Source organism: Manihot esculenta, chromosome 11 (genome assembly GCF_001659605.2).
Source record: "Manihot esculenta cultivar AM560-2 chromosome 11, M.esculenta_v8, whole genome shotgun sequence".
Classification (NCBI taxonomy): Eukaryota; Viridiplantae; Streptophyta; class Magnoliopsida; order Malpighiales; family Euphorbiaceae; genus Manihot; species Manihot esculenta.
Genome location: NC_035171.2, coordinates 3,813,078 through 3,834,705, shown reverse-complemented (window position 1 = coordinate 3,834,705; position 21,628 = coordinate 3,813,078). Strand labels below are relative to the sequence as shown.

The 21,628-nt window shown below is 27.4% G+C and overlaps 2 protein-coding genes across 2 annotated transcripts; both read right to left on the bottom strand.

Annotated features, from left to right (window-relative positions):
• Positions 1-1,021: 1,021 nt before the first annotated feature.
• LOC110608204 lies at positions 1,022-2,226 on the bottom strand. Its single transcript, XM_021747416.1, has 2 exons — positions 1,491-2,226; positions 1,022-1,110 (listed from the first exon to the last, which is right to left on the bottom strand). The coding sequence occupies exons 1-2, from the start codon at positions 2,224-2,226 to the stop codon at positions 1,022-1,024; spliced, it is 825 nt and encodes a 274-aa protein (XP_021603108.1).
• An 8,078-nt stretch (positions 2,227-10,304) lies between these two features.
• LOC110625777 lies at positions 10,305-17,793 on the bottom strand. The gene is made up of 16 exons (XM_043961472.1): positions 17,251-17,793; positions 17,092-17,175; positions 16,890-16,960; positions 16,508-16,587; positions 16,220-16,352; positions 15,949-16,107; positions 15,488-15,865; positions 14,566-15,235; positions 14,404-14,484; positions 12,818-12,882; positions 12,657-12,706; positions 12,380-12,506; positions 12,103-12,261; positions 11,783-11,855; positions 10,888-10,918; positions 10,305-10,749 (listed from the first exon to the last, which is right to left on the bottom strand). The coding sequence occupies exons 1-16, from the start codon at positions 17,666-17,668 to the stop codon at positions 10,488-10,490; spliced, it is 2,841 nt and encodes a 946-aa protein (XP_043817407.1). The 5' UTR covers positions 17,669-17,793; the 3' UTR covers positions 10,305-10,487.
• Positions 17,794-21,628: the final 3,835 nt, after the last annotated feature.

The following is a 21,628-nucleotide window of genomic DNA, read 5'->3' as shown; positions in this document are numbered from 1 at the left end:
GCTTTTAGAATCAATTAAGGCCTGTTGCTTTTAATTGCATAAGTAATATGTTGTTTGAATGGTTTAGGTCCGTAATTGTTTAGATTGTTTAAACACAAATTTAATCAAGTTGCATAATCTGAACTTGACCACGCGGTTGGCAAGGTTAGAGTTAGGTTTCTCTAAGTCTTCATGCAGTTAACAGTTGTTCGATGCCAAAGGCCCCAAGGACGTTCCTTGGCAACTTGTTAACTAGTGTTTGATTAGCGAACGTTTCCTAATCAAACTAGAATTAAGGAGGAATTTGGATTGTGAGAAGCGTCTTCCACATCCTAAACTAACTTATTGAAATAAATAAGAGCATCCAAGAAATCAATGATCAATTCTGAACAAATTGAATTAGACTCACACTTCAGCTAGAATCTCTTTCCCATTGATATTCTCACTTATTTAAATTATTCTTCTCTTTTGTTTTTAGCTTTTAACTCATCAAAACAAACCCCCCTCTTTTATTTACTTGTTATTACTTGCCTTGGTCATTATTAGGAAGATACTTGGTGTCAATTCCCTGTGGTTCGACCCTATTGCCACTATCTGCAAATTTATTTGTTGATTGATAATAGGTTATTTTTGACGGCTTCGACAACCGCCTATCAAAAAGTATTCTCAACTAAATTTTTTAAAATTGAGAAAATTGATGCAACATCAGATTTAGTTTCTAGGGGATAGAATCAGATATATTTGGTAAAATAGTCAACAAAAATTAAATAATACTTGAAACCATCTACTGATTGAATTGGAGCAGATCCCCATAAATCCAAATACAATAATTCTAATGGACAAGAATTACGAAGAGACGATACATTAAACGCAAGTTTATAACTCTTATTGTAATGACACGAATTACATTTGAAAGACGCAGCAGAAAACTCAGACAATTGAAATTTAGACAAAATAAAACGACAAATTTTAGCCGCTGGATGATCGAGACGATGATGCCAAACAGAGGATGAATCATGAACACAAGAATGAGAAGTAGGTCTCACAAGAAACCATATTTGGATAACAAAGAAAGACGATAAAGAGAATTCTCAATTCGCCCCAATGTGATTACCTCCTCAGTGGATAGGTCTTTAACAAGAAAACAATCAAAAAAGAATTCAATTAAAACATTATTAGCAAGACAAAATTTAGAAACAAATATGAGATTTTCTTTCGCACGAGGAACACACAAAACATTATAATGGAAAAGAAAGAAATTGTGAACCAACATGAGTTATTCCCAAACCTGCACCATCAATAAGATGCAATTCATCAAGCCCATCATAAGGTGCAGGTAAAGATAGATTTTACAGGTCATTCATTACATGATGGGATGCACCAGTATCCAAAGCCCAACTTGAAAACTCATGAGCAGTAACATGATTAGCTAGTGGCTGTGGAAAATTATTTTTGAAGAAGTCTTTCGCACATGCAATAACACTTTTTGGCATTATGTCCAGGCCACTCACAAATCTGGCACAAAATTTTTGAGCCACCTGATGCTTTCCTCACAAAATCAGAATGATTATTCTTAGCAGAAGAAAATGGAGAGCTAGAAAAGGAATTATTTACATTCGAAAATCCTTGATGGTCAAACTGATTGGTCTGGCGACTAGCAGACCGTTTCCTGACGTTATTGGCAACCATTGGAGCTGGAGCATATAAAGGATCAATTCGGTTCAAGTACAGTTCATGAGCTTGAAGTTTAACTGAGTCTCTAGCACGCACAGCAGCTGCGATGTCTCTAAATTCAGTACCCACACTATGTAAGACATATATGACAAGATCAATATCAAAAACAGGGCTCCCACAAAGAGCTAAATACTCAGCCATGATTTTAACAGCCTGCAAATATTCAGACACAGGCTTGGATTCACATTTGAAATTGGCAAGCTTCTCACGAAGAGAAAGGATTCGTGTCGCAGAACGATTAGCATAAGAAACTTGGATTTTGTCCCAGGCATCAGCAGAAGATGTTGCAGATGATACAAGATGCATTACCGAAAAACTTGTTGAAGCTATGATAGCTACCAAGATTAATTGGTCTTGGCAAAACCAGAATTCATAATCACTATTAGACATATCCTTTCCATCTTCTTGCTGAACAACAAGAGAAGGACATGGCAACGTTCTATCAATATACCCCATCAAATTATACCCTCGAAACACAGGGACAAGCTTCCAGGTAGGATAGTTTTGAGGCATGATTTTAAGGGAAATTGGAAAGCATTAAAGGAAACTAGCATCTTCCCAGAGGAATGAATCACATTTGAAACTGTTGATGAAGAAGACATTTGATTAAAAGATAAAATGGGAAATGTTGAAGAAGAACAGATCGGATCAAAACCAAAAAGGTTTTGAAGCTCTTATACCATATAAAGAAAGCACATAATTGTTATTTAAAAATATTTTTTCTATAATGTGCAAAGATGTATTTATATACGAGTATAACCTAACTATTCTTATTACAAATTAGTTACAGGTGATAAGGATTGATAGCTCAAATATATCAGTTAAATATATTTAAAACTAACTTAAACTAATTTTTAACCGATGATTCAATAAAAAATATATTTAAAAATTATTTGGATTAATTTTAACATGTAGAACTTTTCAGCCAAGTCACAATTGGAGTATATGATTGTGTATTCCAAAAACTCTCTCATCATTCGCCACTGAATTTCCTGCACATGAAAGGCTTAATTCCGTGTTTTCTCCTGTAACGTGTTTGAAGGGTTCTAAAATCTTTAAGTGGCTTAGCTTTAGGGTGATCAAATGTTGTTCTTGCACCCAGTTGCACAGCAATAAATAAGGAAAGCCTAAGCATTCAATCAGCAATATTAGACTAAAAATTCAGGCCTTTTGTATACTGAGATCCATGCATGCCCTCACATATGCATCTGCACAATAATTCAAATATCACAACATAGTCTATATATATTATCACTTGAAATTTAACAAAACAAAATTCAAAAGAGGCAAAAATATAAAGTGTTATCGAATCACACAGTAAAATCAAAGCAATTTCAACCTCATAAACAAAAGCAGAGTCGTTTCACTAGCCAAAATCAGTCCTTGTGAAACAAAACCAAATGCTTCATTGCTTGTGTGCGTCAACTTATATATGCTCTTCTTCTTTTTCCCTAGTGCTCCTCTGATCTCTACTCATGGCCCTCTCTTTGTAACGGTTTGATCTTGCTCTCTATTCCAATCTCCCATCTTTTTTTACCATCCTATCAATCTCGTATTCTCACCATTATCGAGAGCTTCAAGGAGGCTATTTTTGATAAGCAGAATTAGCAATAGGGAATGAATCGAAAGTCAAGTTATTGTGCTCAATTGCGCACTAATCTAGAATCCACAAAGGGTGTTGTTCAATTAAGATAACAAGACAGTGATCATGAAAGTCGAAATCTGCTAAGGAGTATGTAACAACTCACCTACTAAATCAATTAGCCCTGAAAATGAATAACGCTTAAGCGTGCGACTTATATTCAGCTGTTGGAGCAAGAACCAGGCTCCAATGAGTAGGGGCCCTGATGATAGCTGCAAAACCAAAGGTGCGAGCTCGACGGAGCTATCATTGGTGCATATTTTAATGGTAGTAGCAGACATTTAAATGAGAACTTTGAAAGCCGATGAGAGAAAAGGTTCCATATGAACAACGCTTGCACATGAATATCCCATTCTTGATCTGACAGTGAAGCTACCTTTTCGCTGTCAAGATTTTATAAGAGAGCTAGTAGAAGGAGAGAAGAGTTGGAAATGGGAATGCTGCAAAGTGCAAGGTTTTCATCACTAGTCTAAATTTACAAATTATAAAGTTGCCGATAAAATCAGCCTCGTCGGTGATTTTTGGTGAAGGTTTTTGTCAGTAATTAGACAAAATTTATAGTTTTTATAGTTATTTTTTCCACTTATTGGCACTATATTCACTGACTACATACTTCTCATTTGTAATGTTTCGTCAACAATTTATAGGTGAGTCATTATTAAAGTTATTGATAATTTTTATTTATTTTTTTTTATCATTAATAGGTAAGTATATATATAAAAAATAAAAAAAATAGCTACGAAATTTTATTGATAAATAATCAGTACTTTAATCGTTAGTATTTAACATAACCGGTAAACGATTAATAATTTATTTTAGTGACCATTTTTTTTATAATTTAATTAATAAATTTTATTTTTTTACTTTTCTTATATGTTTATTTATCGTTACTAATTTTCATAGTTAACTTTTACTTTTCTTGATTGAAATTTATATATGCATAATAGATGTTGATTATATGTATATCTTAATTGATTTTATATGAATATGAAACATATATTAATTTGAAAATTATTACTCATTTTTATAAAATTGACATTATTATAAATTATCAATCCTATCAAGATTTCTTTTTTTTTTTTTCAGATTGAAAGAATTTGTCTAATTATCGGGCTTTTTACCTTTTCAGGTTGAAAAAAAAAAAAATTTCTCAAACCCTGATTCGGAAAAAACTTTTTTCCTGAATCAGGGTGAAAGTGTACTCTACCGCACTTTAAAAGTGCGGTAGAGCTTACCGCACTCTTAAAGTGCGGTAAGAAATAAAAAATAATAATTTTTTTTTTTTAAAAATTACATTACCGCACTCTTAGAGTGCGGTAATGTACTTTTACAATTTGAAATTAATTTTAAATTTTAATTTTTATTTAATTAATTATTATATTATATTATATTAATTTAATTATATATTAAATTTATATAAATATGATTATAAAAATTATATTAATATTAATATTAATTATTTTAAATTATTTATAATATAATATAATATTTATTTTATTAATTATATATTAAATTTATATGAATATAATTATAAAAATTATATTAATATTATTATAAATATTAATTATATTATTTTATTTTTAATATAACATTATATTTTCATATTTATCATTTTATTTTATTATTTTTATTATTATGAAATTTTTAAAAAATTATATAACTAACAACACCTAAAAAAAATTTGGACTTTTTACTATTTTAAAATTTAAAAAAAAATTAAAAGCTGTTACTGTTTCAAAAATTAAATATTTATAAATTAATTGTAATAAAAACAATAAAATAAAATAATAAATATTAATGATATAATGTTATATTATAAATAAATTAAAATAATTAATATTTATAATAATATTAATATAATTTTATAACTATATTTATATAAATTTAATATATAATAATAAAATAAATATTATATTGTTTTATAAATAATTTAAAATAATTAATATTAATATATCTTTTATAATATATTTATATAAATTTAATAAATAATTAAATTAATAAAATATAATATAATTAATTAAATAAAAATTAAATTTTAAAATACAGAATAATAAATATAAAAAATATAATGTTATATTATAAACCCATTTAAAAAAATGTAATATTATAAATAAATTAAAATAATTAATAAAATAAATATAATATTATATTATAAATAATTTAAAATAATTAATATTAATATAATTTTCATAATTATATTTATATAAATTTAATATATAATTAATAAAATAAATATTATATTATATTATAAATAATTTAAAATAATTAATATTAATATTAATATAATTTTTATAATCATATTTATATAAATTTAATATATAATTAAATTAATATAATATAATATAATAATTAATTAAATAAAAATTAAATTTTAAAATTAATTTTAAATTGTGAAATTACATTACCGCACTCTAGGAGTGCGGTAATGTAATTTTTAAAAAAAAAATTATTTTTTTTTATTTCTTACCGCACTCTAAGAGTGCGGTAAGCTCTACCGCACTTTTAAAGTGCGGTAGAGTCCACTTTCACCCTGATTCGGGAAAAAAGTTTTTCCGAATCAGGGTTTGAGAAATATTTTTTTTTTTTCAACTTGAAAAGGTAAAAAGCCCCTAATTATCTATCTCTAGTTTTTGAAACTAGAGAGACTCTCTCAACTTTTTTTGTCTTTCTTCATTTTTGTAGCTTCCATTCACTTCTTCGGTGACTCTCAATACAACCGTCCTTTGCCTCTTTTGGGCAAGGGACGATGGATTCCTTCCTTACCCAATGGTGAGTTTGATCCCTACCCTTCTATGGCAGAGCTGTGGATAAATTTTTTTTTTCTTTTATTTTCTTTTTATATTTTCTTTCCAAATCAGCGGTTCTTCATGTAGGATACCATTGGATTTGATTTTCCGGTTGTTTTTGTATTTGATTGTGGTGGGTTTTGTTTGTATACAGGTTCTCAAAGGCTTGTTCCGCCACTTTAGTGTTGTTGCATGCTTGATAGAGACGATTTTCTAGATGCTTTGAGATCCTTCTCTCAGTTCCCTCCCTTCTTCGTCCACGATCTTCAGTTAGGGTTCTATCCTTTTCAGCTGTGCAGGCGTTAAACTTTTTCTGTGGTTGAGATCTCAAGGATAGTTGTACCATTCCCCTTATCATGAGCAAGAGATCCTCAAGACAAAGAGATGGCCGGTTGAGCTCTCTCGACTTCCTCTTCCATAGCTTAGACGAAAGCTTAGTAGCGTTTCTTATTTCTAGCTATCTTCTTTAGCTCTAGTGCTTCAAGGTGACTTCGTTTTCTAGGTTGCATGTGCTTGAATCTTTGTTCCTTTGCTGCGGTTGTGTTCAGGTGCTATACTCGTAGCAAACAGCGAAGGCAGCAGATATAGAAATTTCTCAGTAAGCTAGAGTTTTTTAGTTGGAAAATTTATCTCAAGATTTTAGCCATTATTAACGGGTCGGTTTTTCTGTTTTAAAAATATACTAAAACATTCTTATATAATTAATTCGTTAACGATTAAATCATTCTGATCTCTTTAATGAAAAATAAGAGATAAAATTTTTAAAATTTAATTTTGTCCACTTCTGTCTCAATTTATTATCTTTCCCAGCAAAGCAATCACAAACTAATCCTTGTTGGAGACTCACCCTCACATATTAAAATCAAATCAAACGGCAATAAGGAGACTAATCCTCTGATCATTAAGTCCTACGATAAAATGGGCAAAGTCTAAATTTGAAGATTATTTATTGTGGAGGAGGAAGACGCTCAAGCACACAATTTGAAGCTTCAAAAGAAGAATAAGCTTAATTTCAACCTCGAGCATACCAAGAGAGAAGGTAGATTGTGTGGTGATAGGAGCAGGTGTTGTGGGCATAACACTAGCGAGAGAGCTTGCTCTCAAGGGTAGAGAGGTATTAGTGGTGGATTTTGCCACGACATTCGGTGCCGGTACCAACTCTTGCAATTGCCAAATCATTCATGCCGACATCTATTACCTGCCCAATTCCCTTAAGCCTTTGTTTTGCATGAGGGGAAGGAATTTGCTCTATTCTTATTGCTCTGAACATGGGATTCTGCCCATTCAATCTGGAAACCAAAGATATCGAAGAAAGAAAACAACCCAGATCTAAAGCCATAAAATTTTAGCTTGATCTTAAATTAGAAGTACAACTTCGAGATAGTAGATCTGGATATGCAAAAATTATAAATGGATATTATTAGAAAAGTGACGATAGAGAAAAAGCGGTCAAATTTTCCCGAGAAAGTGAAGGAAAATGCACTGGTGGGTTATGAGTGATATGTTTGAATAAAAAAGTGATGATTACAGAAATTGAAAAGGAGAAGATCGGGGAACGTTGAAAAAAAAAAGATCAAATGAGGGGACAACACCAACAACTCAGTGGCTTATGAAGGAGAGAAGCTGGAGGAGCTAAAAAAAAGAAGGCGATGAAAGAGTAAGAGGGAGAGAATCTTAGGAAGGAGAAGATGAGGGTAGTTTAATATTTTTCTTAATGAATTAACGGTGAAAAATGGATTAAACGATTTGGTCGTTAACTATTTAATTATATAAAAATATTTTAATATATTTTTTTAAATTGAGAAATTAATTAATTAATAATGATAAAATTTAATTCTATTTTATATATATTACAAATAAATTATACATAGATTACAAATATTTTAGATTTATTAAAAATCATAGATAAATATGTAAACTATAGTATCATATTACAAATTAATTAAATATTCTGTTACGAAAAATATTAATTTTATAAATAATAAATTGAATTATATTTTACTTTATTTATTAATTTATAGAATAAAGAACTTAAATAGGTAAATTTTTATTTTTAATCAATTTTTATGGAAATTGGTTCACTTTTATAAATATATTTGGTAAAATTTTTATTTTTAATCAATTTTTATGGAAATTGATAAACTTTTCTAAATATATTTTGATTTTCAAAAATTTGTTTGTAAAAATTTATTTTGATTTTATGAAACCACGTTTCTTTAAATGTAATTTATAATTTTTAAATAACTTTTCTAATTATTTTCTTTTTACAGAATTTTTCTTATAATTATAATAAATTTAGATCATAGAAATGAGAGAAAGCTGTAGGAAATTTTAGCGTCCAGTCTTGGATTCTCCTTTAAAAAAAATATAACGTTGAAGGTTGACCCTAGGCATAAGAATAATAAATTCATGTTTTACTTGCAAATTTTTAATATTTTATTTGTAATAATAAAATTAACCAAAATAATATGCCTTTTTTATTTTATTATGTTATAATATTTCCATTTAATTATAATTAGATATAAATTATAATTATATGAATTTAATATTATAATAATATAATATCAAATTTAATTGGCTATTTAATATGATATATGATAATAATAATAATAATATTATATTATATACAAATTACTATAAAAAATGTATATGAAATTAATAAATAATATGCAGAACGAGTTTAAAAAGTTTAGGGGCACGTTAAAAAATATAGTATAAATAAACGTGGGAAGAGGGAAAAACATTTAGCTATCCATATATACCTTACATATATTTGATAATTACACATTTATTTTATTTTTTAAAAATATTTAATTTACATGATTAATTATATTGATTTTTATTTAAATTGATTGAAAGGCTATTTACATTTAAACCCTATCTCAACACATATTCACATTTTTTTTTTTATCAAATTTGGCTCATAGTGTGATGACCACTGCTTTGTTGAGATTTCAATCCCACATGGGTAAAATATATAACAGGGATATATATATATATATATATATAAAATAGTAATCACAGAATAAATAAATAAATAGAATTAATCATTTTAAGTCTAATGAAAAATAAATCTAAAAATTATTTCGACTAATTTTAACGATCATTACACACAATACGGAACTTTTCAGTTAAGACACAATTCGAGTCATAAAAAAAAAAAAAAAAAGATTTTTGTATTCCAAAAACTCTCTCATCATCCTCCACAGCATTTCCTGCACATGAAAGGCTTAATTTCATGTTTTCTCTTGTAACGTGTTTGAAGGGTTCTAAAATCTTTTAAGTGGCTTAGCTTTAGGGTGATCAAATATTGTTCTTGCACAGCAACAAACTAGGAAGCCTAAGCATTCAATCAACAATATTAGACTAAAAATTCAGGCCCTTTTGTATACTGAGATGAGATCCATGCATGCCCTAACATATGCATCTGCACAACAATTCAAATATCACAACATAGCCTGTATAGATTATCACTTGAAACTCAAGAAAACAAAAATCGAAAGAGCCAAAAATATAAAGTGTTATCGAATCATACACTAAAATCAAAGCAATTTCAACTTCATAAACAAAAGCAGAGCCGTTTCACTAGCCAAAATCAGTCCTTGTCAAACAAAACCAAATGCTTCATTGCTTATGTGCATCAACTTATATATGCTCTTCTTTTGCCCAAGTGCTCCTCTAATCTCTACTCATCGCCCTCTCTTTGTAAAGGTTCTGGTTTTGGTCTCGCTCTCTGTTCTGATTTTGGTTTCGCTCTCTCTGTCCTAATCTCCCATCTTTTTTTACCAGCCTATCAATCTCGTATTCTCACCATTATCAGAGCTTCAAGGATACTGTTTTTAATAAGCAGAACTAGTAATGCGTAATGAATCGAAAGTCAAATTATAGTGCTCAATTGCACACTAATCTAGAACCCACAAAAGGTGTTAGTCAATTAAGACAATAAGATGGTGATCATGAAAGTCGATATCTGCTAAGAAGTATGTAATAACTCTCCTGCGAAATCAAGTAGCGCCTAGTGCCCTTTGGTTTTAATTCTTTAATCTTAAAAAAAAAAAAAAAAGAATTTGTCTAATTATGAGTAACTAAGGGCATTTTCATAAATAGCAGGTAAATTTCTTTTAACAGTTATCAATGTTGCTTATTTTTTATGGAAATAGCTATGAAGGCAATCAGTTTTCTTTTATTAAAAAATGACAACCTACTATACCTTTATTCGCGTTTGCACATGGATGACAAGATTCATACAAACACTGACATTGCCAACACACATACACTATCTAATACTCTGATCAAGATAACTTTACTAGGAACCATGAGGAGATTCTCGTACAAGTTGTCCATCTTCAGCGCCCACCACTCGCAGGTTCTATTGTACTCCCAAGCCCAGTACCCTTCAGCTGCATGCAATAGCCTTCAGCATCAGCCTGAGCACAAACAATCACCTCTGCCGAGCCCTTGTAATGTACATCTCTCGCTATGTTATCTGCATTTTCACGGGTCATTCCAGGGATAAACTTCATCAGTTTTTGTATAACAAAGTCCACAGTATGGTAGTCGTCATCATGCAATATCACCCGGTAAAGTGGAGATGTTTTCTTTGATTTCCTGAAGAAAAAAAGAATACAGAACAATAATATTAAAGTTTTCAACTCAATCTGATATTTCATATCCAAATAACTGAAATTAGATGAAAAAGTTATGCTCATAGTCAAACTCAGATTCACGGTTTTCTTTATGACTGACCTCTTCAATGAGCCGCCTCCTTTTCCTGATCCTGTAGTTGATAAAGCCATTAGAATCCCTCGGCTGATACATGATCCTCTAGAAAGACAATGCTTTCTAATGATGATAAAAATTCATTCTCTTTGTTCATAAAATTATGTCTTTTTTTATTTGTATAAAAAAATTTAAAAAAAAAAACATAATCAGGTGTAATAGTCATTTTCAAATAATAAAAGCAAAACCCCTAATTTTATGTTGTTTATTTTTTTAATTGAGTAAATAAAAAAATAATCTCTCCATTATATTTTCTTTAGTATTAAATTTTTCAGATCTATTTAATTTTAAAATAAAAGTATAAATAAAATATTTACTCTATTTAAATCTTTATTTATTAATAAATACTTTTTCACTGAGAAACAAATATCCGACTCGAATCACAAGTCACAAATCTAAGAAAAATAATAAAGTTTGCTTAATTTTTATAATACCCTTCGTTAATATTTGATGGCTATTATTATGTAATCGAAATTATAAGGCTCATCTTTCTACGAAGTATTTTTGAATTTAATTAAATTTTAATATTTATTCAATGGCTATAAATTAGTATAGTAGATTATAATTTATAATAAATAAAGATAAATTCTATCTTTATTGCATTGAGAAAGTATTAATATTTATTAATGCATTTACTAATTTTATTTAAATCTTGTTAAATCTAATATAAAAATCTTACGTGCCGGTCTCTCTTAAACTAACTTTTGATATAAATTAAACTTATATAAATTTAATAAATTTACTTGTTATTAATAAAATTACTTTACATATATTATTAAAATAAATGGTATTTGATTAAAATTCAAGGAATCATCCTTTTTTTACATAAATAAAATAAATTTAGTATCAATAAGAAACTTACCAGATAAAAATTGATTATCATCGTCATCCCATATATCTTTCAAAGGAATACTTCTTTCGAGAACTCCAACTATCTATAACATAGCAAAGGAATAAAAAGGTTAGACGTCAATAATATAAGCTATCATTCTTTGAATGCTTTGACAAAATTTAATAGCAAATAGTCTTAGAATGTAAAAATTTTATTATATAATATAACAGTTAGATGTTAACGATATGTATGATCATTAGTTATAATAAAATTATTGTACATGCAATACTAGTATGTAATAACTTTTTTGTCAATAAATTAATAGCATAACGCTAGAATTGAATTGATACCTCTTTCATTTGTGGGCGAGAGTCTGAAGGTTTATATAAACAAGCTGCAGCACAATAAATCATCCGTTGCACTTCTTTTTTATTATAATCACCTTCCAAATTAGAATCAATAAGAAGTGTATATTCTCCGTATAAAACTCGTTTCATTAGAGTGTTTGCCTGAATATTTAAAAAAATGTATCAGTTATTTTTTTAAATAAATTTATATATTTCACATATTATTGCCTCTATCCTTTATTAACTATTATAGATCACTTAATTAATGATAACTGCATACCCACTGAACAATATCAGTGTCATTATCTTTAGTATTTTTGCCTGTAATCAGTTCCAAAAGTACAACACCAAAGGCATAAACATCTGATTCTTCAAAACTACATTCATTATCTTCGGGATCTGCATACCTATAATGTAGAATTGAGATAAGAAATTAGAAAATAGAAGTCTTCAATAGAGAAGCCTCATAAACAAGGTTTATTTTAACTAATTCAAAAATATACCATGGTTGCATTGTAAACATTAGGAAGAAAAGGGGGAAAAAAGAATTTTCTTACACATCAGTTCTCTCAGATCTATAATACATGATAAGTCCAAAATTTGCAACCTGAAACCAAAATTAGTAGATTAATTGTTGTGGCATATTTATATTTTTATACTTTCATCCAAACCTAATAAATTTTGGCATTTAGTTTTAGTATAAACAAAATTATTTTACCTTTGGCTGGAAATTTTTATCGACAAGAATATTATTTGTCATGATCTCTCCATGTACGATATTATCTGCATATATAAAAAATAAAAAACTTTATTTGAAAATAAATTAATGGCATAAAATCTAAAGAAAAATAAAAACTTTATATTATTGTTTGGAATGGCTAATTTTAAAAGGATTTAAAAGAAATAATTTTTTTTTTAAATTTCTGTGTTTTGCAAAACTAATAGTATAGAAACTCAATTCTTTAAATTTTTGTGAGAATTGATTTTGAATTAAAAGCAAATCTTGAAAAAAAAAATTATTAGAATTTTACCAGAAATGATTTTACTTAAAACTATTTACATCAAATAACTTAATTAATCATTGAGATTTTTTTTTATATTTTATTTTTTAATTTATTTTTTAATTTTTAATTAATAATTACTTTTTAAAAAATTAATTTAATTTAGTATTGACTATTAATATTCGACGCATTTATAATTAACATAAAGAAATTTATTATATTATTTTATTAATTAAAAAATCTTAATTTATAATTTTTAATAATAAAATATAAGTAAAATTTAAAATTTAAATATTATAATTATATTAATAATGATTTTCAATCAATATAATAAAAATGATTGTTATTTATAAAAAAATAAATATTTATATTTTTAGAAATAATAAAAATAATAAACAAATTAAATTAATTTAAATTTATTATTTATTTATTTAATATAAAAGAGATCAATTGAATTTTATTGTATTTAAATTAATTCTAAATAAATAATTTTTTAATTTTTTTATATGTATTTTTTTAAGAAAAGAATTAAACTTTATTAATAAAATTCAATTCATTTATATTAAAAAAAATTCATTTATTTAAAATCAATTTAAATATAATAAAATTTAATTAAACTCTTTTACATTAAATAAATTAATAATAAATTTAAATTAATTTAATTTTCATCATTCTTATTATTTTTAAACTAAACATAAATATTTATTTTTATAAATAACAATCATTTTTATCACATTCATAGAAAGTCATTATTAACATTTTTATAACATTTAAAATTTAAATTTTACTATTAAAAATATAGAGATTTTTTTAAATTAACAAAATAATATAATAAGTTTTTTAATATTAATTATAAATATATTAAATATTAATAGTCAATATTAAATTAAAATAATTTCTTTAAAGAACAATTATTAATTAAAAAATAAAAAATAAATTTAAAATTGAAACAAACAAAGAAATAAAAGATAAAAGAAAAAAAAAGTTTTCAAAGAATTAATTAAGTAATTTTGATGTAAATAACCTTAAATGAAATCATTTCTTGTAAAATTCTAACAATATTGATAAGAATTTACTTTTAGCTTAAAATAAATTTTTTTATATTACTGATTTTATCAAATACAAAAATTAAAAAAAATATTTCTTTTATATATATATATTTTTAAATTAGTCATTCCAAGGGTTTTCTGAATAGAAATGAATCCATTTCTATTAAAAGAATTCAACTCTTTTCAAAACATACAAATAAGGCCTATATAAAACCAAGATATAAATGAATATCATAAACATTATAAACACTCACAATCATCATGGAGATATTCCAAGGCTTTTGCAGAGTCTATTGCGATTTTCATTCTTTTTGACCATTCCAGTGTTTTCTTTCCTGTAATAAAATTTCTTAATCATAAGACCTTAACATCATGTTGGGCATTAATTTATGCATAAATAAAGAAAAATGACTCACCATGTAAAAGGGATTTCAAGGAGTTGCTGGGAAAAAACTCTAGAACAAGATATATATCGGATCCTTGAATACAGTGTCCAAACTGCTGAACAAGATTTGGGTGACTCACACTGCTAATGGTCTTAATCCTCTGCTCAAGCTCTTCTTGCTCCTTTTCATCTGAAAGATCTTCAAGTTTCCTTACAGCAACGTCTTTGCCATCCAGGAATCCCTTAAAAACTGAGCCTAGACTACCCTCACCAAGAAATTTGGAGAAACCTCGAGTTGCCCATTCAATTTGTTGATAAGTAAATATCGTTGAAGTGTCGTCGACAGCATGCTTTGCAATGGTCGACTGCAGCTCCTCTGTATTGGCACCCACAATCTTGTCAACTACTTTTCCTTGTTTGAAGAACAAAAAAGTTGGCATTGCCTCAATTTTCCATTCCTCAGAAACAGAAGTCAATTCATCAACATCCACCACCAAGAATGTGACATTGGGCATCTTCTTGGCCATCTCTGCCAGAACTGAACTCATGTAACGAGAAGGCGGGCACCAGGCAGCACTGAAATCCACCACAGTCAGTTGTTTTCCTTTCTGTGCCTTTTCCAGCTGCTCGGTCCATGCCCGAACGGTGTGGCAGGCAATCACCTCTCCTCCTTCAGCCATTTTTGACTTATGACTAAGGTCCTACAAAATTTTTTAAAGTAATGTTTAGAACATAGTCAAAACACTTCACGTAGATTTACAAGAATATAAAAGTTACTGAGCTATTTCCCTTAATTAATTTCCACTACTAGATATTTAAAAACACAAAAGTTACTAAATTGACCATGCCCTAATAGCAAATAGAGTCTAAGATGTGCTTATTAATAAAATAATTGATATATTTAGTTTTCCAATGCAATATTCAACTGAATTAACAAGAATTGAGTGACTTACATTGTCAACGTCCTCGTTCCCTTCATCTTCTTCTTCCTCCTCTTCATCTGAAACCTCTTCTTCATCTTCTTCTTCCTCATCATCATTAGAAAGATCAAGACGTTTAACACCTTCAGCTAAACGATTAGTTGCTTCAGTAGATCTCTTCATTAAAGCTTCATCAGCAGATCTCCACATTTTATTAGATGTACTCCGATTTCGAACTTGAAATCTCTCGCTAGATGAAGCTTCATCAGTAGATCTCCACATTTTAGTACTATTATTGTCTTTCATAGGAGTTGAATCTTTATATAAAGTAGGGTACCGTGGCAATTTGTTATCACCCTTCTCATTGCATAATTCGTCTAAAGGCAAAATTCCTTCAAGAGCTAGAAGTATCTATATGGCATAGAATAATGAAATTATTGAATATGTTATCAATTATTAACATAATATATGAATTTTTTTTTTTTTGGGTTTACCCTTTTTATTGATGGACGAAACTTTGGATGGTTATTTAAACAAGCATCAATGCAGAACAACATTCTATACATTTCTCCATGGTCAAACGTGTCCAATGTATAATCTACAAAATCTTCGAATTCTTCATTTCGCAAAGCACTCTTAATTTCAGATTTTGCCTGTAAAATATCGATAAAAATATAATTATGTCTATTTATTAACTCGAGCTCACATCAATTGGAAATTTTAAATGCATTAATATCAATGATTGCATGTGAATGGTGAGTGTACCCATTCAACAACATCAATGCCGTCTTCTATAGGTCTCTTTCCAGTAATTAATTCCAGAAGCATAACACCAAATGAGTAGACATCTGATTTTACAGAGTATTGTCCAGTTTTTATTGCATATGGATCTACATAGCTGCAATTTAGTAAACTCAATCAAAATTCATGTCAAGATTCAAGAAGCACTAGGTTCTTTCTGTTTTCATATGTATTTTATTTTTATTTTAATTACTCTAGAAGTAGAACCTAATAATGACAATAAAAAACTCAGACATGTATAAATTATCTTACGCTTTGGTTCCCATAATTGCTGATTCAGAGATGTGAGTAGTAGCCTCCGAAAAAAAGCGTGCAAGTCCAAAGTCAGCCACCTAATTAACGAAATGATTTAAGTAGATTAATTAATTTATTATGCTATATATATATATATATATATATAAATTTAAAGTTAGAAGAAATAAAAATGGATGTACATATGCTAATATGTGAAGTTTATTGAATCATAAGAACTAATTAACCTATTAAGGTTCAATTATTATTTCAATATAACAGGGAAATTATTGGAGTTTCACATAAATTTCAATATTTTTTAAAAATAAAACTTTCACATTCAACAATATTTTTTGAGGGTATGATGGCTTCAATATAAAAAATTATTATCAAAATATCTTACCTTTGGTTTAAAATCATCGTCAACAAGGATATTATCTGATTTGATATCTAAATGTATAACAGGAGGATCACCTAACATAAAAAAATAAAAAAATTTAAGATAAAATAAATTATTAACTTTAACAAAAAAAATAATAGATAGAACCTCAAAGGTAAAGAGGTTGGCAATTATTAGCTATGAATATAGTTAATTATATACTCACAGTGTTCATGTAAATATTCTAGTCCTCTTGCAGAGCCTTTAGCGATATCCATCCTCGCCTCCCAGTCTAAATTCTCTTCACTTTCTACAAAAATCAATTTTTATTTATATTAATATTCATAATAGTTATGAAAATACAAAGTGAAAGGAGGAGACTCACCATGTAATTGATAACCCAAGGACTTATTAGGAAAATACTTTAAAACAAGCAATTTATCGGCCCCTTCAACGCAGTAACCAACCAGTTCAACAAGATTTTTGTGACGGACGCTGCTAACCACTATAATCTCATCCTGCAGTTTTCCTTGAGACTGTAGATCTCGATGATTTTTGAGTTTTTTAATAGCAAGGGATTGACCATCGACTGATCCCATGAAAACTTGTCCAAAGCCACCCTCGCCAAGAAGATTGTTACTGGAGAAATGCTTGGTGGCGTTTGCTAGTTGTTGATATGAATATTGCCTCGGCCCAATACTTGTACTTCTATTCAACTCGGGCGACGACCTAGATCCCCTCAGATCTGTAAAACTATTAGTACCTCTACTTTCATTCCTTCTCCTTTCCCGGCGAGAAGCCATCAGAAGTTGCACAGTCGCTGAGACTTATGGAGTTGAAGATATCTTGGACAGAGGTTTCCTTCAAGATGTATATGTAGAGAGAGAGTCCTTACATGTGTGTGTGAAAGACATTGGAGTGCTCAAATCATTGCCCTTTTTATGGAGTTGGGATCGTTAAGTGACGACCAGCCCATCAAATTAAAAAAAAATTATTGAATCGTTGATTATTGAGCCTGCTAGAATTAACAATTTATAATATATAGACCAATAAAATAAAAGAGCATAAAAAAAGACCTAGATCCCAATAATTTTATATATAAATAATTATATATATACACTCGAAGACTTTCAACAATTGGCCCATTCCAAATTGTCTTTCTTGTACAAAAAAAAATGCAAGTTGCATTAATCTAAAATTAATGTCAGAAATCAAGATTAATTAATATATATTTTATGAAAAAGTAAGTTTCACACAAAAATGGGTACACGAAAAATAATATGATATATGAAAACATTAGATTGAAAAAATCTATTACCCAACAACAAAGTCTGTGAGTGCATATTTATATATTTATCTACTGAATATCTCAATATTCTTTAACTTAAAAAAAGCAAGATTTTAATTCAATTACGTCCAATCACATTTTATACCATATTAATTTCTCAATAATAAAAATCCGTTTATTTTTAAAAAAATAATTATATAAAAATAATTATTAAATTATATAAATCAATAATATAATAAGGTATAATAAAATGCTTGTCATTGAAAAAAAAGGTTATGATAATTCTTAATAAATATCAAAAGTTTATTCGTGATATTATGTTCTTAGTAAAATTATATATTTTACTTTATTTATTAATATATATATAGAATAAAGAACTTAAAAGGTAAAACTTTATTTTTAGTTAATTTTTATGGAAATTGGTAATTTTTTTAAAAATAGATTGTGTTTGTCAAAAATGTTTTTGTAGAAATTGATTTTAATAAATTCAGAAAATCCAACAAAAACGTTAAACCTCGTTGCCTCCACTTTATCGGAAGAGTCAAAATTAGGACTGACAGTAATATTAAGCCATCAAAAGCATAAATAAGAATTAAGCTTATATTTACAGTTTCCATGTTCTTTTTTTATTATTATTATTTTCCAACTAGCAATGAAATAATACAAAATTAAGGTAGATCGATCTACATCAAAATATAAGTATTTATTTTATAATTAGGCGTATAAGTAGGTGACTCACGGACAGAGTTTCTTGCAATAATATAATAGAGTGTGAAGAGATCGTAGGAAGAGGGAAACTTTAGCGTTGACACCTGAATTCTCTTTTTAAAAATGAAAAATTTTATTTAGTCAAAAGGATATTTAAAATATAAAAGTTATATAAATTAACAAGTTGCTGTTTTCTAATAAATTATTTTTTAAGACAATGGAGAAGATAAGGTTGATCTCTCATACAGTATATGAATGTCTACACTCATGATAATGACTCTATCAATGGATAATTAATTTGAATCTTTAATTTCAGAATCAATGATGATTTTCATTCATTCATTAATACAGCTAATAGATGACTTTTCAATGTATAACTAATTGTTATTCCATTACATATAGCAGTTAAAATCATTAATCAAGAACATCATTAAGAAGGAATGGTCTTCAGGTCGAATCTATAAAATTCAATCCAATCTAAATCAATAAATTTGATTAAATGGTTGTATTGGATTGATTTAGATATTTTATATATAATTTTTTTTTATTGATTAATTAATAAATAATGACCTTGTATCTAATTATACATTCTAACTCTAATTTTATATTCTCTTTCTTAATTTTTGTATTTAGTTTGTATATAATACTAATTAAATTTTTTAATATTTTTATTATTATTAAGAATATAATGTGTCAATGCAATTATTTTTTTATTTTTAAAAAATTAAAATTAGTCATATTTTTATATTTGTATCTGTGATATATTTTGCAGACACTTATTTTATTTTTTTTTGCAATTATTTCAGATATAATAATTTTTTAATTTTTAAAAAATTAAAATTAGTGACATTTCTGAAATAAAGTTAAAATAATATATATAAATTATTTTTTTAATTTTTATAAATTTAAAATTAGTCATGAAAAAGTTTAAATTAATATGTTAAAATTTTTTTAATTTTTTAATTAGTGCAAAATTTAAAAGTAGTCATATTTTTAAAAAAGAGTTAAAATAATATGCAAAATATATTTTATTTTTTATTTTATTTTTTAATTTTTAATTTTTATAAAATTAAAATTAGTTAAATTTATAAAATTAAAATTATTTAAATTTCTAAAAAATTTAAAATAACATGTAGAAATTAAAATTAAAGTTATAATTTTTATTTTAAAGTTAATACGAGATTTAAAAAATATAATTTATAAAATTAATGAGATGATTTTTTTGCTTCTTTATTATTTAAAATGTAATATCTTTTTTTATATATATTAAAAAGACGTAAAAATATATTCAACTAATAGGCGGAATGAAATCTTTTTCCTTCCCACCATAAAAATAAATATTCGAATAGATTCTAACTCAAGATCTCATCTGATTTATTAATATCTTTTGTATATAAGCAAAAGATTTACTGATATAACTCTTATATTCTAAATATTTCTTTAATATGCATAATAAAATTGTAAATAGTCAAAGGATATTTAAAATTAACAAGTTGATGTTGTTTATTAAATTATTTTTTAAGATAATCACTACAAAATAACAGACTATCTGCGATGGATTTTTCCGTCGCTGATAGTCTGAAATCCGTCGCTAAAACTTTCAGCGACGGATTTCCGACGGACTCAAATCCGTCGCTTAAAGTCATGTCGCTAATTTTTTCCAATGGATCAGGCTTCCGTCGGAAATATTAGCGACGGATATCCGACGGATCAGGCTTCCATTGGAAATATTAGCGACGGATATCCGACGGATCTTAACTCCGTCGGATAAATTTGCGACGGATTTGCCGACGGATAATTTCGTCGGAAAATTTTAGCGACGAACGTTTTTCGTCGCTAAATCCGTCAGAATATCTAAATTCATCCGATGAACAATCCGTCGCTAATCTTCGGAAACAATTAGCGACGGAAATTTTCCGTCAGAAATATTAACACATTTTAATAAATATTCTCACAAATCCGTCGCTAATCTGTTAAAATTCGATCACAAAAAAAAATTTTTGCTTTTATTTAGATATTTCCTGTACAATCAAATAATTTATAATTAAGAATCATATTGAATATAAATCAAATATCATTCATAATAATTATAATCAATGTTCATAATACTTAACAATATTCATAAAATTTAAAATAAATCCAAAATATTTAACAATGTTCATAAAATTTAAAATAAATTCATAATACTTAACAATGATCATAAAATTTTAAATAAATCCATAATACTTAACAATGTTCATAAATTTTAAAACTAATCTATGAATTTGTTGAACCATCTGATAGAGAAGTAGGATCTGCAGTTGTGTTATGCGGTGAAGATATTTTTTTGTTCTTCAATGATTTCATCTGATCTTTTATTTGCTTTTCTATCTGCACTCGCATTTGCTCTTACATTTGCTCTAATATTTGTTCAACCTTCTCTAAAGAAAACATAGTTTGAGAAGATCCTCCAGGATGAGCTGATGTGCATGAGAAGGAGGTAGTTGGAGTTCCTGATTTTGCAATATCAGAAGATCTAAAACCATAAACTCTTCCTTTACTACTTCCAGAAATTTCAATCCACTTATTCAAATCAAAAGCAGACTGACTCTCACAATTGTCATTCACATTTTCAGCAATAGCACTCAAATAAGCTTCCTAAGTAAAAAAAGAAAACATAATAAACATTTCATTAACCATACACAACTAATGATAACATAACAAATAGAAAAATAATGTGATAACAATAAATAAGAAAAAAAAACTTACATCAACTCGTCGTGATTTT